The sequence below is a fragment of the Poeciliopsis prolifica genome, unplaced genomic scaffold (genome assembly GCF_027474105.1).
Source record: "Poeciliopsis prolifica strain line A6 unplaced genomic scaffold, Auburn_PproV2 SCAFFOLD033, whole genome shotgun sequence".
Taxonomy (NCBI): Eukaryota; Metazoa; Chordata; class Actinopteri; order Cyprinodontiformes; family Poeciliidae; genus Poeciliopsis; species Poeciliopsis prolifica.
In genome coordinates this window covers 3,895,120-3,913,674 of record NW_026562408.1, presented here as the reverse complement: position 1 = coordinate 3,913,674, position 18,555 = coordinate 3,895,120, and the positions used below count along the sequence as shown (strand labels likewise).

At 36.4% G+C, this 18,555-nt stretch overlaps 1 protein-coding gene across 1 annotated transcript in view; it reads left to right on the top strand.

The window, feature by feature from the left end:
• Positions 1-18,555, top strand: part of LOC129373380 (actin-binding LIM protein 3-like) — a 39,135-nt gene that overhangs the window by 13,110 nt on the left and 7,470 nt on the right. The window contains exons 5-17 of the mRNA XM_055051260.1: positions 582-708; positions 861-954; positions 1,851-1,938; positions 7,635-7,693; positions 9,845-9,925; positions 10,184-10,333; positions 10,462-10,491; positions 11,039-11,150; positions 11,400-11,504; positions 13,390-13,440; positions 14,789-14,923; positions 15,432-15,496; positions 15,849-15,990. Coding sequence (XP_054907235.1) covers positions 582-708; positions 861-954; positions 1,851-1,938; positions 7,635-7,693; positions 9,845-9,925; positions 10,184-10,333; positions 10,462-10,491; positions 11,039-11,150; positions 11,400-11,504; positions 13,390-13,440; positions 14,789-14,923; positions 15,432-15,496; positions 15,849-15,990 — 1,239 coding nt within the window. The remainder of the gene's footprint in view (positions 1-581; positions 709-860; positions 955-1,850; positions 1,939-7,634; positions 7,694-9,844; positions 9,926-10,183; positions 10,334-10,461; positions 10,492-11,038; positions 11,151-11,399; positions 11,505-13,389; positions 13,441-14,788; positions 14,924-15,431; positions 15,497-15,848; positions 15,991-18,555) is intronic.

Below are 18,555 nucleotides of genomic sequence, written 5' to 3'. Positions count from 1 at the left end.
ATGTCTGAATGACTCAAAATAAACCAAGATGGTTTTGATAGTTTTGGTAGTCTGTAATAGCCACAGACTTTGATTGGTGTCCTAGTCAAAGAAGTAGCATGACCTTAAACAGAGTCTCCGAATTCAAGCACTTTTGTAAAGATTTGTGGATTTAAGTTTCTACACAGCAATGTGAAAACGTGTTGCCAGTTACCACAAATGCTTAGTAGTTATTAAGTTTTGGTTTGTAAAACTTTTTCTTACATAAGACAAGGATTGAAATCAGTCAGGGAGCAAATATTATTTTGCAGCACTATTTGGCTCAGTCTTTTTACAGATATTTTAAAAGCATTTATAGTTAATTTCCCACCAGAGAACCCAGCTAAAAGCATAGCTACACACCTTCAAACAGGGACACATTCTCAGAAGGTGGCCTGTGCTCCAGGTAGTTTTACAGCATTATTTTAGTCGCTCCATCTGTCAGAAACGGTGCGACAATCTCAACAGGAGTGGGGGAGAACCACGGCAGAAAGACAAGTGCGTAAAGGCATTATGTCCTTTCTCAGTGCTTGACTTCTCGCCTCTCCTGTCCTGCTCTCCAGACTGTGCAGGCTGCAGCCAAGAGATCAAACAGGGCCAGTCTCTGCTGGCTTTGGAGAGGCAGTGGCACATCACTTGTTTCAAATGTAGGACGTGTGGCTGTGCTCTCACTGGAGAATACATCAGCAAGTGAGTTGCTTAATTAACCCTTTATACATTGCCATCACTCGACCATGCAGAAATGCTCTGACAACTAGAGACACATTATGTTTTAGACGGTGAAAAGCAAATAACTGCAACAAGCATCGAGTTAAAATGAAATTCATTTGTGTTGCTGGCAGAGACGGGATTCCTTACTGTGAGGATGACTACCACACTCAGTTTGGAGTCAGGTGTGAGGGCTGCAGCAGGTACATCAGCGGCAGAGTACTCGAGGTGAGCCATTCTTCCTGTACTTGTGTTGATCAGCTGTAACATCCAATAGTTTTCAGCAGCTTCCCTCGTTTCAGGACCAAAGCCGCCCAGATCTTTGAAATACTCACTCACTGCGGAGTTCGGCACTGAGAACTTATTTGTCCAGCACGCAGAATAAAACTACCGGAATAATATTTTTTCTCAACTCATTTTTGATCCATATTTGCACTAAGACAGGTTTTAATATTTGTGGCCATCAGTTAAAATTTTTCTTCTAAATGTGTTTCATCCATCTGATTTTTGAGAAGCTGCTATTATTTATTCTACTCACTTCAAATGTCTCCTTGATAAAGTTAAATTATAATTTGTCACATTTTATAAGTCACCTCACCTCGAGGTAGAAACAGCTAAAAAATACATGGATTTTAGATGACAATGTGCAATTATGTTAAAATACATATGAGATTTGGGTTGTTTTGCAACAAGTTATTGTCATAATTTATTTCAATTCAGTGCAGAAATGTTATACTGTATTAATCAGTGGAAATGAATGTTACAGCACACAGAACTTTTGTTATGTAGCTTTTTGTGTCAAACCAACAATATTGTTTCTAAATATGTGGATTATATGCACATTTGATGACACATATAAACACTTCTGTCCAAGATCTTTGTTGTTATGTTTTTGTGTTTTATATTTTAAAAGAAAATCTCCAGCTTTCTCTCTACGTTTTGATTTAAGATCTTACATCTTTGGAAACCCAACACAACTGCAATCTCTTATGTCCTCTTTTTATCTCTACATGTTGTCTATTCACCACAGGATGTTTCCTGTTTTCTATCATGACTCTTATAATTTTCTTAATTTGTTTCTTATCTTTTGTCTCTACCTTTCTGCTCCTTGATTATATGTGCAGGCTGGAGGGAAGCATTACCACCCGAGTTGTGCCAGGTGTGCCCGCTGTCACATGATGTTTCAGGAAGGAGAGGAAATGTACCTAACAGGTAAAGATCTGTTTACTTATTATTGCTCTGACTTACAATGTTGTCAAGAAAATTTAAACTTGCTTCCTGATTTGTACGGTTAATAGACATTATGATACAATCTATTTAATTTGATTTGCTCTGCAAAGATCCAGATGCCCAAGTGTGATTCTGTAAATATGGAACTGATCGAGTGTTTGCAGCTTAGCAAACAATCATGCAATTTATATAGTTGCATGAAAATGTTTGCTGCCTGGAAACAGAATCCAGTTTAAACATCCACAGAACCTGTGGATCCAAATGTTTTGGATTTGTTCTGATTCATTTCTGCTTGAATTATTGTAAGATTAGAAAGGAGCATCTTGCTAACAGAGGATAGCCTGAAGAAATATTCACTACAATTTATGTGTGAGCCCAACTGGACCTTAGGGAACCCTAGTATTAAAGAAGATACTGTTTTTGTCTTGTTTGAACATACAGAAGAGACTCTGAGCGCTTCTGGTAGAGTGAAAGTCACCAATCTCTGCTTGGAAACTAAAAGTGACAAATAACTAGCAGAATCTCTTTTTCTCATATTTTCCATTTTTTCTCAAATCAGTTCTTTGATAATCTTTAGAATGGCATCTAAACGTAATTTATTTCAATAATAAAATTCAAACCTGAAGCACATTAATTGAACTAAAACTAAAATATTCTAAAAGACCAATAAAAACTTATTTTAATGCAGAAAATTTATGGGCCGGTACTTTCCAGCTTTGAACCAAATTTAATTGAAATATATCAATCAATACAAATACATATTGATGCATTAGTGTGTTACTGTTGGTAATTGATTTCACAATTATAATTCTGATTTGATATTTTGTGCAGCTCTATATATTACAGTGCATGAGTATACCTTTCAGAATGCTAATCTTTTTAAATGAAAATGTTTTCCTTTTAGTCTAATTGCTCAGAAAATGTTAACAGAAAAAAAGGAAGCTGTGCAGAATGTTAGCAAATAAGAGTTAATACAGTGACTAGATAAAAGGCAAATCACTCTAAAGATGACTATTGATCTCACATGAACCCTGGATCTGGAAAGAACGACAAAGTTGCACAAAAGCACAAGTACACACTCCACATCAGACCCTCAAGGACTGAAGTCAATTACCTTTTATCCTTCACTTGTGCTGCTGGCTTCATTAACCTGACTTGTTTGTTGTGCCAGGATAATTCAGTGTCTGATTGCATTACAGGTCTTATTTGAATCAGCCAGGAGTTTCTGCTGAATAGTTTGATTCTTTGACTAAGAAAGCAGAACAGATTTTATCAGGTAGGAAACTTTAAGTGACTTATAAAATGCTTTATTGGTCAGGAAGACCAGTGAAGCACTTTTACACCACGTCCACCCAGAGCATCAGAAGCAGCACACATTCAAACACTAATACACACCTAAACAGACACATTGAGGTTAAGTTGCTGCCCAAGGGCACATCAACGTGTTGGGTGAAGAATCTGGAAGTGCTTTGTAACTGAGTTCATGGGGGCTTTTCCTCCCGCTCAGCGGCAGATGCACCCTGCTCTCCATCAATCCTGGGAGTTGATGTTTTTTGCACAAGTGTCACAAAAGTTGCAATGACAAGGAGCTATATGAAAATATAATGTTCTTGTAAGGACAAAAACGTATTTATGTTGTGAATGTTTATGCTTAATGTTGTAATTTTTTGATAAAAGAAAGCGAAACTCTAGGCGATTAAGCATTTCTGGACTGATATTTTATTAACTAACATTGAGCTTATCAGTTGGAGTTTAAATTAAGTACAAATATGTTTCCTATTTTCTTAAACTACAGATACATAAATATCAGATTTCTCATTTCATTAGATTTAAAAAGGCATCAGCTAGTTTGAAGAAACTAAGAGGCTTTAATTTAAATGTGTATCATTTCAGTTTACAAATAATATGCAAACAATATCAAAACGGGGTAGAAGATGGTGTATAGTTTGTAAACCTTAAGTCACAAGACTTGCAAAACTCTGAGCTTTTTCAGATAAACTTCACTGAAAATTTACATTTAAACTCCAGAAAATAAACTGAATATCCAGAACAATTTGAAAATGAAAAAGGCCATTGTGCTTCCCAGATAAGCGGGATCGAAGCAGCTGGGATTAAATGTGGAGTTATTGTACCGTAACATGTGGCTGACACACACACTCAGAGTCGCCACGCAGGTTGACACCTCCTGTTTCGGCTCATTGACATTCTGCTGGTCTCCCTCGGAGGCGGCAGTAAAACTAAGCATTTGCATATTGTACTTTAAGTCTGTTAGTGTGTCTAAGAGTTGTACAGAATGTGTGTGTAAATCTGATTCAAAGCACGGTGAAACATTTGTGAGTCTGAATATGTGAATATATGTGTTGAAGTGTAGCTGTGGTTATCTGTGTGTGTTTCTGCTCAGCTACAGTGAGCTGCCCCAAGGTTACATTTGCTCCTTTTGATTACTTCAGCCATGTCGGAGGACTGAACAATCACCCTCGTGAGACAAGTGTAATTAGGACACACACACGCGGACACACACACGCCCTTGCAATCAATCTTGCGATGCATATCTGAAGTAGTCAGTGTTTTCCATACATGAATGCATATGTTTATTTATGTGTTTGATGGAGTTGCACAACTATTTCAAGAAATTGTTTTTTCATAGCTCTGAAAGTATTGTTTCTAAGTTTTCAGGGTAACTTTTAAATGGTGGTGGGATTTGTTAAACATTTTTTAGCTATTTTTTCAGAGCTTTTTAAATATGTAGTCTTGATTTAACTGATGTTGTTGATCAAATACTTATATTTAAAACAATAAGCACTATTTTTACTGCCAATAAATCTTACTAAATGAACCAATTAATAGACCTAAACATTGGTTTATGAAAACATAGATAAATTTCTACCTACTATTTGTGGAAACTGGAATGTCGCTTCCATGCTGTGGTCAAATAAACAATGATTTGTCAGAGAAGCGATGGTTTCGGGTGACAGGTGACTGATCTGTGATTGCAAAAAAAGAATGTTTGTTTTTCTTTTTTTCTGCCTCTTGCAAAAATTGTCAGCATTTATTCTGCTAATTTTAACTTCCTGAAGTGCAGCTTACATTTCTGTCCAGCCCACATAAATGACAGCATCATTCAGCAAATAAAATTAATTTTAACCTGATTCACAAATATCCATGCTCATATATTACCATTAGAATTTCAAATTGCATGACAGAAATGTCAAAGATTCTGCCTGAGTTTAACACAGGATGTTCTCAGCCATTCGTTTATGAATATCTCTGAAAGTCACACTGCTGGCTTCTCTGACTGTTTTCTCTTGTTTGCATAAAGTTAGAAGGATCTAAATGCAGCTGAGGCCTCATTCTATGATATCTCCCTGTAGGAAAACAAGCAGGGCATATTTTGTGTCCGACATACTTAGGCAGTCAGTTTCCTGGTAAATGAATGACTTTCTTTGTAAAAATGGAGATTCTTCTCATCCAGAAGATAAAGGTTCTCAAGGCCACACATCTGCTTGGCAGCAGAGTTGAAGAGTGTGGGAGGGATGGGGGTGCACTGAATCACCACGCATGGTTTCTGTCTGCAGTATTGATTTTGTGTGCAGGTTTGTGTGCGTGTGTGTGTGTGTGTGTGTGTGTGTGTGTGTGTGTGTGTGTGTGTGTGCGTGTGCGTGTGTGTGTGTGTGTGTGTGTGTGTGTGTGTACTTACATATTGCGAGTGTGCAGGTTAGATTTATGGTGTTGATGGTGGTTGTATATCAGACTCAGGATCAGCTCAGAGTCCGTTCTGCAGGCCTGCATTGCCCCCAGACCCGAGGAAATGATAAATACTGATGTGGGTGTGTTACTGCTTTCTGAGGTGTGTGCGTGTGTGTGTGCGTGTTTGTGTGTGTGCGCAAGGCGGATGTATTAACATCATTATCACTATCAGATCCTCATGCATATAACATCCTGACATTAGTGGTTTATTGTTATGTATAATCTCTAATAGGCTCCATTCATTTCCTCTTTCCTCTGCTGCTCTCTCCACCAATCTCTCCTTCTGCTGCCTCTGCCTTCTTTCCCTCAGGTTCCACAGTGCTGCAACTTTCAAAGCAAGAGTTTGTCAAATCCGGCTTTATGTAATGTACCATGCTGAATAGAAAGCTGCAAAAAACACTAGTGTCTATAATGATTACTTGTGTCTAAGATTTCACTGTGACGGTGAAGGCTGTGAATGTGAAGCATTTTAGCTTGAAGTAAATGATGGACATGAGTTTGTGGTGCATTCATTGTGCAACAGAAGTTCAATCTCAGAAAGTCAAGTTGGCTGCATTTCAGTTGCAACTTAAAAAGCCAATGGAAATGGATCAATATAATAGTATGGAAGCAATCAACATAATCAGTGGGTGCTGTAATAGTTCACTTAAGTCCTGGTTTGTTATGTGCCTTGGTTTTAAAGTCACTTTTGGGTACACTTGAGTCGAGACAAACAAAAGTATCTAAATATTTGTTTTACTTTGTGCAACAGTGAACAATCATTGTTGAAAGCAGCTGTAATAGAATTGACTGGAAATTTGATTTCATTTTGTCAATAATCCAGAGGTAGCTGGATGAAATCATTTCAATATTGTGTCATTGTTGGTTGGTGCTTAGGCTGAGCTACTAAACTCAACCCTGTTGCAAATCGATTCTGCTAAGCTTTGTTTTGGTTCAACAACCGTAAGAAACCATAATCTTTATAAATAGCAGATTTTAGTGTTAGGTTGGGATCCTCATGTTCATATTTTAGTTTAGCACATAAACATTCTGGTTACAGGTTAGGAGAAACACTTTGTTTGGTACATGGCATACAGAGCTGTGCTGACAAATTAGCTATGAGTGCTTGTGTTGAGATGCCCCTAATGACCAGGATAATCACTTCTCGCATTTAGATGACAATGACAATTTCTTATTCTCTATCTCCAAAGGGGTATCTATAGTGCTAATGTTTACCTCTTTTTTTATGGGATCAACTTTGCTAACATTTTGTACACATTGAGAAAAGAAGCAATACTATCAAAACATATAAACAATTTGTGAGCACTGTGAAAATATGTTACCGCTATCAATGTTGAGGCTCATTGTGGTTAATTCCAATATCTTTACTAGATAAGACCAGAGAAATTAGTTTTCTCTCTCAGCTACAATAAAAACATAATTATTTGCTGGTTTGGGAGTTCTTGCAACTTGTTTTTGATGCATCTTCATTGCTGAGAAATTTGAAGTGGGTGTTGTCACATATATGATTGATGGGAAGGTGTCTATGTGAGGGTTATATTAAAGCACTAAACTTGTGACCATTCTAATAGTCAAAGTAGGAAAATAAAAATCCAGATTTTGATGAAGAATTAGTGAGGAATTAATCAGATTAAAGTGGGTTAACAAGAAAAAAATGTGTCCAAACCAATTTACACTGATTTGTGCATAAATAACTGTATATAGTTAGAGATTATTTTCCTCTTTGTCTGTGTGCAAGTGAACCAAAAGGGCTACAAGTTCTGTTCTTAGACCAGACAGCCTGCCTCCAAAGCTACAGAGCTTGTCTTCAGTGTGTGTGTGTATGATGATTGATGTTGATGCACTCGAGAGATTTGCTCCTTATATCCCATTAAGCTACACACAATAAACAAAGCTAACTGAGGTAGAATTGTGTGTTTATGTGTCTGTAGGATCGGAGGTTTGGCATCCGAAGTGTAAAGAAGCAGCTCGGCTGGAGAGAAAACTTAGGGTGAGTGATGCTCAAAATACCTGGACTTCCTCTCTCTGATTTTCTCTGAATGTGTTATTGCTTTATGAGCCACAAACTAATAATGACTTAATACAAATAACAAAAAATCTGAATCCTGAAACAGATCTTAATAATTGCGTGTTGCTCAGACAAAAGAATTGCGTGCATTGCTGTGAATTAACAGAGGTCACCAATATAAGTTGCATATATTTACAAAAGGGTCAAGAGAAATATACATATTGTACAAACAAAACAAACATAAACCAAAATGAGAAAAACTAAAGAAGGTTTTAAACAAGCCGGATAACATCGTAGTTAAATTCTGGGCCATACGCTAAACTCAAACTAAACTAATTCAAAGCTGGAAACAAGACTACTGCTTTCTCCCAGCCCAATTAACAACTGAAGGAAATTAGAAAATAACAAATCAAGATGAATCAGAAGCTAGTGGTAAGGAGGGACCCCTCTGATGCTCCCTCTTGTACAATGTTGACACACATTTACTAGTTAGAGAGAAGGAGAAATTACAGATTCTGTGTTTAATGAGGAGATAAACAATAGGAGTCTAATGATAAGAATCACTGTATTATGTATCCTGATTTTGAGAATCTGTAGGAGGGAGAAGAATACCTCCAAAAAATAAAATAATGTTCAAAAAATATTTAAAAAATTACAGCCCTGTTATTAAAGGTTACATTTTACACTAAATTGAAATGGGAATTTTTTTTTTCTCATTAGTACTGTATTGACAACCAGATAGGCATTATAAACAAAGTCTCCTGCTGTTTGCTACGAGTTTATGAGTTTGGCCTCGCCTGAGGAAGCATCCAATTCAAAATCATCCAATTCAGGTCTACAGACATTGTCTTGGTGGTTTTATGTGTTCAATGTTAGTTTATGTGACTAAATAAGTTTGAAATAAAACTTAAAGATTTTATTTGATTTTACTTTCTTCATCTGTTCTGTGGCAGACAAACAATATTACCAAAAAGCAGACAGAAATTATTATGGTTTTTTTCACAGACTCAAACTTTTCTGGACTCTGTGCTGTTTTGTTTTGGGCTGACTTTATGTGCTGTATTAGTAAATCTGTGAGAGAAAACTGAAGATAAAAATGCTCAATAATCCATTTCATAAATATTCTTCATTTGTCCATTTAAATGCAGAACTTCAAAACCCATAGTGAAAAATATTTTTCCAATGTCTTTACACTGGAAAGAAGTATAAATATCTATACATTTCATTAAATTAGAACTAAACTAAATTTGTGCTAATGTCAAATAACAAACATTTTTACTAATATACATTGTCTTTTTCTCTTTTTTTTTTTTTTTTTACGTTGTTTTAACACCAGGTCTGACAAACTTCCACTTTCAGAGGAGGCTTTTCAATCCCAGGCTCCATCACTGCATTCTCATTAAATAGAGAAGGTTTTACCAGTTAAAACTTTTGCATTTGCCTGGCTAGATGTACAGTAGTTTTTGAGTTATTGTAATCCCCAGAGTATTACCAATGTTGCATGATCTGACCTCAAGCTTAACTTGCTCGAATGTCCGTTCTAGGAAAGATTAGAAACTGCCATGAATGTTGTCCAGTTGTCAAACAGACTGTAATGTGATGCAAACTAAGCTTTTAACCCTTAGCAGACTGAAAGGCAACAGTCCTCTGTTACTCTTGATGTCTTTCCTACTTGGCATTGTGTTAGCAGACACCCGAATGCAAAGTGATTAAACCTGAGTTTACTGAGCTGCTCAAAATATTATACATTCAGTTCTCCACACTCTTTTTTGCTCAGTCTTCCTCCCCATCTCTATCCTTCAGTTTTTCTTTTTAAAATGTATTGATTGTGTTTTATTGGAGTGGCCATATGTGGAAAGAAAAATGTAGGTATTGATTAGTGGATATTTTTAATAATCAAACCATTTCTAAAATATCCTTGGGAATCTAGTGTGTTTCATGCCCCCTTGAGGCGTCAGGTCTAAAAAATTACCTATTTGCTTCTTAGAAAATAATGCCTTTGTTACCTTATCTTAACTTACAAAGGACCAGGTGATTTAAAAAAAAATAAAATAAAATCTTATAGATGTATTTGTCCTTGATTAGGAGAAATTCCTCATGTTCTTGCTCTTGCTCTTTTGTTTGACCCAGCAGCTGAGGCGAACCTCTGAGACTGCGTCCATTTCTCCTTCAGGTTCCTCTCCCCTCCTCGGCTCTCCTCACCGGCTCATCTGTGTGAGTAACTGCAACCACTGTTGCACCAAAGCTGCAGTACTTACCCCTTTTGTCTCTGTCAGTGCTGCCAGTCAAATGTCACTCACACTGACAGAATGGTCTCCCACTCTGTCCAAATACCTGTGACTCTGTATGCAGAGCTTATGTGATAGCTATTTAAGTAAAATCCTCAGCTCCAGGTTTTCTATTCAGGACTCAATCTGTATTAGGCGTCCATGTGTGAATGTGTGTGTGTGTGTCCTTCTGTTTCCTCTTAAGGCTGACACTGATGTTTTAGGCTATAAGCAGCTGGAGGCTCCGCCCAGGGTCAAAACCATATATGACATCCATCAGCCACACATCATCCCTTATCAGGCTGAACACATTGGGTTATTAGAAGATGCTGTTCAGAGAAACAGCTGTGGACCAGTACACACATTCACACACAGAATAAATAAAACTGTCCATTCTAAGTTATATTGTAGTTAACATAAAGGAAAATGGCTAATTCTGATTCAGGATAACAATATTTAAAACTCTCTATCCTCCTCCGGCAGTCTTTGGGTTCCTTATCGCCGTACGCTCATGTGAGTAATTCAACCGTTTGTCCTCCATCATTTCAAATGACCACTTTATTTTTTTTATTGACTGCAATAGTAAACAATGTTTGAATCTTGTATGCCAGAAAAGTACAATGTCCAAACCTCTTCAACTATTTACCCAAAAAGTCTTTTATTTACTGTTCTCAATTTGTTTTTGTATTTTTGCTTTGTTTTACATAAAGTATTTTTATTACACGTATAATTTTTGATTCATTGATGGTATGGCTAAGTTAAACAACAGTTTTACTGATGCCAGGTCTGTTGTAACCTGTGCATTTTTATATTTATGTATTGTTTTCTAACAGCATTCTTTGGATGTTTTTCTTTACCTCCCTCAACATCCTTCTCACTGTCAGTGGAATAATCTTTTCCCCCTCTAAATAGATGTGATCTATTTCATATATGTTTAGTATGATAATATTTTGTTGTGACAATGAAGGAGAAATGGGTTTGAAGGTTTTTACAGTTCTTTAGATCTACAGCTGGAGGATTATTTGTTTTTTATAGGAAACATTTCTCTGTTTGCATTCAGGACCTCTTGGACAGCGTTGAGTTGAGGAAGAGATTTTCTTCCAGCTCTGCATTCTCGGAGTCTCCTGCACATGGTCACCACGGAGGATCCCCGCTGCATTATTATCTCCCCGGTAACAAGCCCACTTAAGCAGAGACTCACATACACAGAGAAAGAATGGTGTCCCTACCTGACGATGCAAGCTATAACACAATAAGAAGGTGCATTGTTATTTCAAGTGAGCAGTACATCAGGGAAGGACACATGTGACTTTACACACTCATCAGATTGTGAGTCCTTTTCGTCTCTCATTAGTCTCTGTCTTTCTGTTTGGCCCATTAATGTTGTGGGTTCTGTCACTGCTTGCCTGCGCTGACTGCAGGCAGTGAGAGTGGCAGGAGTTCACCATATTACGCTCAACCAGAGCCCAGGTGTACCACACCCACCTCCTCCACCTTCCAAGTTCCCAAGCATTTCCATGTCCCAGGTAGGCTCTGATACACTACCCTGACCTCTGACCCTGTTCACAGACCAGAATGGGCCCATTTGCATTTCAAACTACAGTTGAAGTATTTGTGCAAAGGCACTTTAGGTTGTGGAAATGTCAAATTGTTATTCTCTGGGTGTATAATCACTGCGGCGGCAGAGGTGAGACACACACAATATAAGACCAAGAACACGACTTTTCACACTCGGATCAGATTTTTACCTAAGACTTCATCAGTGTGTCAGTGCACCATTGGACACAGTCAGGCTTAGAGGTACTTTCTCCAGTGCGAAGCAGAAAATTACAGCTGACCTACAAAAGTTTGAGTTTGGTGCAAATAAGTGAATGTTTTTTTTTCTTTATAAAAACATTTATTAATGTTTGGTTAACTCAAGAGAGATGGTCTTTATTTCATTTTTCTATAAAAACTACATTTCTCCAGGTGACAGTTTGTAAGTTAATGACATTAATGTTATTATGTTAAAAATGCTTCCAGGAGGACAGGTGTCAGACAGTAAGGCTTTGTTGGTTTTTGGGTTTTCTCCTGGTTCTACATGATATTTCAGGATAATTGTTATGTAATGTGGGTTCGCTTTGGTGTCTTACTTTGCATTTTAGTTGATGACCGGATCAATGCTCCATGAGCAAAGTCCTGGTGTTTGAGAGTTACTTTATAAGTTAAAACTTCTCCATAACCTTATCTCTGACCCATCACCATATTCCTTTGACTTCATGACGCTGTATGTTCTCTGAAGTTATATCATAAACCTCATTGAACGACTGCATTTATAATGAGATTAAATTATATACCGGTGGACACCATTTACTTATGAGGTAATTTCTTGTACTGGATTTTATAGGTTGTCATAATTTTGGAAGTAAAATCAATATGCACACACCAAATTTCAGATTTTTATTTAGAAAGAGGCAGAATTTTTTTTCTCTTTTTAATGGAAAATCATTCTGATTGAAAAGCTTTTGGCTTGTGTCCACTTTTATTTACCAACTAATGCTAGCTAATTTAATTTCCACTCTCCATTAACCATTTACATATAGATTTAATGCTGAACTTTGCCCCTTTATCTTGGCTCATTTCCCTTTAAGGACCAGTATTCTCTCATCTGATGCCTCCTTGTCGTTCCCACTTCAGCCCATCTCTGCATGCTGCATGTTTTTGTTTGGAGATGCTTGCCAGCCTTGCATTAGCAATTGTTTCTTCCTCCGCAACAATGTTTGTGAAAAAAAATGTTTTTGTCGCATGCTTTTATCCAAAGTGCTTCACATGCATACATTTACCAGGCATGGTCTCCTGGGGGTTGAAACCTTAGCATTGGATTGGTGGCACTCCTTGTTCAATGAGTTGAAATGCATCCACAAATATTTTTATTTTATTTTATTTTATTTATTTATTTTTTGCAACAAACCTTTGGAGTTTTATTTTGACATGAATGTGGGAATTTCTCTCCATCAATAGAAATCAATGCAGAAAACTGATCAAGTTCACTCCTCTTCCTGATATCTTTTCTTATATTCCTCTGGCTTGAACTTCCTCTATGAGACTGAGCAGTGTAAAGCTGTTTAAGTCATCCTCTCTGCATGTCAATCAATTTGTCTAGATGCACAGCAGCATCTTCGCTGTACCCAGAGCTCCTGCACGACTCGATATGGCTCGACTTTCCAGAGATTTTGAACCTTTATTTCAATTTTAAAACATTTAATGGAAAGGTCGACTGTGTATTTATAAAAAATATTTCCAGATAGGAAGGAAGGAAGGACCATGTTTGTTACATCTATGGTAAATGTGTTCAAGATCAAGAAGAGAACTCTTTGTCATCTCAAACTTAGTCTTGCTGTGAGTCACTAACTATCATTTTGTTTTTCTCAGTGTCTGAAGAAAGCAACATCTATAGAAAACCCCCCATTTACAAAAGGCAAGGTTAGTGAATTTTTTGCAGTGTTCTGGATTTTATTACCAACGTTAGGTTTCATTTCTGCCGAACCAGCTGATTCATGGATGTATTGTATTGTTTTCTCAGCAAAATACTATTTTACTCACGTAATGAAATGGAAAATTTTACGTCTCTAAAGTGGAGTCATCAGGCAAATCCATTTTCTAAAAGCCTCCACAAATTGTTATTTTGAAAGTTTGCATGTATGGAGCCCTACTAAATAATCTGAGTACTACAAAAGTTTTGAATTGTATCTCTCTTCAAGCATCACAAAACAAAATACCATGTTTATTTATATGAAATTAATTGTATGACATTTTTGGGATATTAGTAAGAAAATTTACCTAAACCAGGTTCCAGATAATCAAAGCTGTTTTTTATTGAGTTAAGTAGTAATTGATAATGCTTTAATTATGGACCTTGTTTTTACAAATATGGTAACCAAAAAAAATCATATTTATAAAAGTTACATATTGCAGCTTGAATAAAACTGTGTGTTTTTGTATATTTCTTATGACATCATGACTCCAGATCAAATAGATCAAAATGTTAACATATATGACATACATCAGAATAAAATCATACTGAACTGGTTGCTGATGATTTTGCTAAAACTAAATCAAAGAAAAGCAGAAACTTGAGGATGTAGGAAACTGACAGTTTTTGTCAAATCAAAAAACAGATGACACATTCAGCAGGTGATTTAAGAAGTAAAATCAACTGAGAGAAGCTGAACTCTGAGTTGGTAGGTGATCCATCAGAGGATGCACAGAAGTCCAGAGTTACAGTTCCTCAGAAAGATCCCTGCATGATTTACGCCGGGCTCCAAAGTGCTGACAAATCTTTCTCTTGAATGAACTGACAGTTTGTGATCTTGGTTGAGTGGGTGAATTTAAATTTTGCAGCTTGAATCGTTTTGCAAAACGATTTTTGCATTATGGCAAGATATCATAACGAGACAAGAATACTGCCTATTTGTATTGCATTCATGTGAGAAGGAATTTGTGTGTCTTTCGACTGCGCAAACACTATAAAGCCAAATTGATGTAACTTAAACCAACACATGACCTTTGCTATCTGTCACAGTCACTTTCTCTCTAATCTTTCTTGTTGTTTCACTGAGACTTGTTACTAAAAACAAAATGCCAATGATCCCCACACTGCTCTCCCTTAGTTGGATTTATAGGTTATTCTCATAATAGGATGCGTCATTAGAGTGCATGATGGCATTATTAATGTTGTGGTATTTTCCCCCTTTGTCGTTCTTCAGTTTTGCAGGAATGGAAACAATAAATAATAGTTTTAAAGTATGCTTTTCTCCTGTCTTTTTGTCAGACATTCCTGCATCTCCAACCAACAGGAGTAAGATCAATGAGAATCTCATCAATTCCAGTCGCCTTTCCACTTCCAACTGCAACAGCCTTTATCACACAGACTCCAATTATTTCCCATACGGTGGCTCTCCGAAAGGTAAATCTCCTTCATTTCAACTATCCTCCTTACGCCTTTGAAAAATTCTTCTAACATAAACTAAAGTATATTAAATTCGATTTTATATGAGAGAAATCACAAATCAATGTATGACTGCAGAGAAAAAGTAAAAATGTTACAGAGATCTCAACACTTTATTTCAGAGTGAAAGGGGTTAAATACAAATGTTAGTAAAATTTTAAGTATTTTATTGTACAAATTCATTTAAACTTAATTTATGCTGTTATGGACTCACTGCAAGTTGTTGGGATGTCACATAATGTGCTAGTAAAAGACGTTTGTCTGTATAACATAATAAAATGTTGCTAAGTTCAGGAGTGATTTGCATAGGACCCTGTGTGAGGATGCATCGCTTAAAGTACCAACACAGCTGAAGGACACGTTACATCTAAATGCACATCGTAGCTCTAACTTAGCATTCTGCTGTCTTCTCACTCGCCATCATTTATCCCTTCATTTCCTCATCCTCCCTCCATCTCACCTCCAGTCTCCAGGCTGAGGAGGTTTTCATCTGGAGGAGAAGAGGATGGATGGAATCATAATATAAACAAGGTAAGAAAGTAAGATTGCTTCCTCTTTTAATAATTGAAATAAGTGTTAATATTTTATGAGTGAGCTAATTAAAAGGTTCTTTGCAACCTCACTCATTGGACACTGAATCAAAGTGAATCTCTCCTCTTTCTTATTGGCTAAATATTCTATCATCTATAACAACAAAAATCCTTTTTTAAGTCAACAGTCAAATAGGCCATATTCATCATTTATCTCCTCATAAATCAAAATGCTTTATCTCTTGAGGTTTGACTTAAATATGAAAGTTTTACTTAAATATGCAATTTTTTAACATGATTTATTTTTAAATATTCATTAATATTCTGATATTTTGTATTCTTCCTCCACACAGGGAATTGGCAGGATGATCTTAAAGGAAGAGATGAAGGCACGATCAGCGGTCCAGGACAACAACCACTGGAGGAGTGTGTGCAGCTCCCAGAGTAACAGCAAGGAGACGCTAAACAATCTGGAATACAACTCCCTCAATGGCTGTAAGTCTTTGTGTTTAATAGCTTTACACTGTGAAAGTGTAACCGAGGGATTTTAAATCCTCTGCCAAGCAAAGAACCATGATAACTTTGTTTTTGTAAGTGTTTTGTTTGTCTGGCAGCATTTCTGCTGCTTCTTTCCTAAAAATTACTCAGAAAAGACCAGATTGGGAAACTGTGTAGAGCAATAAAGGCAGATGTGCTGGGAATATGTTTTTGTTTTGTTTTAAGTTTAGTCCTGTTTGTTTGTCTATATTTTGAGTCCCAATTATGACATTCCTCTCTCTCTCTTGTAGTAGTTAATTGTTTTATTGACATACTAAACTGAGGACTTAAGAGCCTAAGCACAGTTAGAAATAAAAAAATTAAAAAAAAAAAACTTTAAGCAGTAATATCTGAAATTAAATGTTTCTTCTTTTGTCTTTTCTGTGTAATCCAGTCAAAATGTAAACTTATTGTCATAGCTCATGACTAATTCAAGTTAAGACAGTAAATATAACACAAGCATTAAATCCAAATAAAAATCAAAGGAAATCTTATGATGCTTTAATTTGATTAAAATGTTCTTACACAGCCTTCATAACTGAGAGAGCATGCAAGTCTATTCAAATATATTCCCCTTATACTTAAAAATGGAGAAAGAAAACAGATTATAATAATATATTTATTAGACTCTCAAATGCTTAATTGAATTGAAACAGCAGATTTAATGAAGTAATCTGTACACATGACACTGGAATAGTTCTTTAATGACCAAAATATCTTGCTTTCTATTGGCATTGCTATCTCTTTTTTTATCTTTTAAAAACACAATAACTTCTTAATAATTATAAATTGGAGTGTGGAAAAGTATGAAAGCATTTAGATTTTCTCTGTGAATGTAATAGACATTTTCCTCCACTAAACCTCTCCTAAATTTAATAGAAAGATTGGTTAAATACCCTGTTAGAGTCACATTAGAGGTCTGCCAATGCAAAAACATATAATGAAGGTTAGCTAACTGTTAGTGTTCTTTGTCATATGACCTTACTACTGGAGATAGACACCAGTAGTGAAAGAAAAGTAAATACAAAGCATAAATGAACAACAAAAAACAATCATATTCAACTTTTGTTATTGTAATGAAACAGCACAAACTGACAAAAAAACAACAATAACAAAAAACCCTAACGCAAAAGGCCTGTTTTTGCCAAACTAGTGCACCTCTTTGGTACTAATAATAATAGTAATACTTACTTAGAGATTATGACTAATACAGTACAGTTTCCATGTTTAATTATAAATTGCACGTCCAAGGTCAGTGCAAGTGGTCTCCCAGGACTCTGTGACACTTCCCCCACATCTCGAAGCATTAGCAGGGGGAGTTTCCCATCTCTTTATTAACTCCTCCCTCAGCCTCACTTTCCTCTCTGCCAGCAGCAGCTAAAAGAATGACAAAAAGATGGAGTGAGTCATAAAGAAGGAGAAGATGGGAGTAGATGGAGGCCAGGTGAGGAAAACAGAAACAGCAAGAACAGCTTTAACAGAAGAGGCAGGAGAAGCAAATACTACAGAAATTGAATTAGATATAGTAGACAGAGAAAGAGAGGGGGAAGAGGGTATGAAAAGCTAAAGCAATTTGGAGCTGCTCTAAGAAGATGTATGACGTTCTCCCTGGAGGTAAATCAGGGTCATAGAGCGAATGAAAGAAATGAACTCTGCGCTCAAGAGGCGTCACACAGAAATGTCGTACAGAATCACAGAGGGTTTTATGGTGACTGCTGGTATTATACAGATTAGATTAATCCCAACCCTTTTGCGCTTGTCTGCTCTGTAGACAGGACTAATTTATCTGTGAAGTGTAAAAAGTATTTAACGCATTAGAGGAAATCCAGATTTGTTAGATCGTTTTAGTCAATGGTTATATTTAATAAGAATAAATTCCCCTCATTTTAGTCTTGTCCCTGAACAAAGGGAATCACACAGACCAACAACAGCTTGAGCTTTCTGCAGGGACTCTTGATGCCAACAATCCATTAGGCAGGCTCGTTTAAACATTAACAGGAAAAAAATCAGCAAAGAAATATCTACACGTCCAAATGGAGTTGAAAATCTCTCAGGGGTTGAAAGAGCCAACCAAGACTGATTTTATATTTTTGCAAATTTATATTTTGGTTTACATTTAGCAAATTTTGAATATGACACTGGGGTTTCATAAGCAAACAAACACAGTCGAGCGTTCAGCTTTTATTTCAGGGAAATATAATGTCAATGGTCATAAATATTGGTTCCCATTTGAATCTGTGAAGAGCAGATATTCTCTGCATCAAATCAGAATAAGTAAGCAAACAGGCTTTAAAAGGTTTGTCAACCAATCTTCATAAACTAGAAATAGACATTTTATTCCATAGCTGAGGATAATCATTGCAAATATTCTGAATGTAGCAACAAAGCTTTTTTATTCTGCGCCTTCTATATTTTTACATGAAATCTAATCTGAAAATTATAGCTGCTGACTTATGCATGAAATGCAATTGCTATATCATTCCTGAGTGATAAAAAATATATATAATTTATGCAGACTGCAGC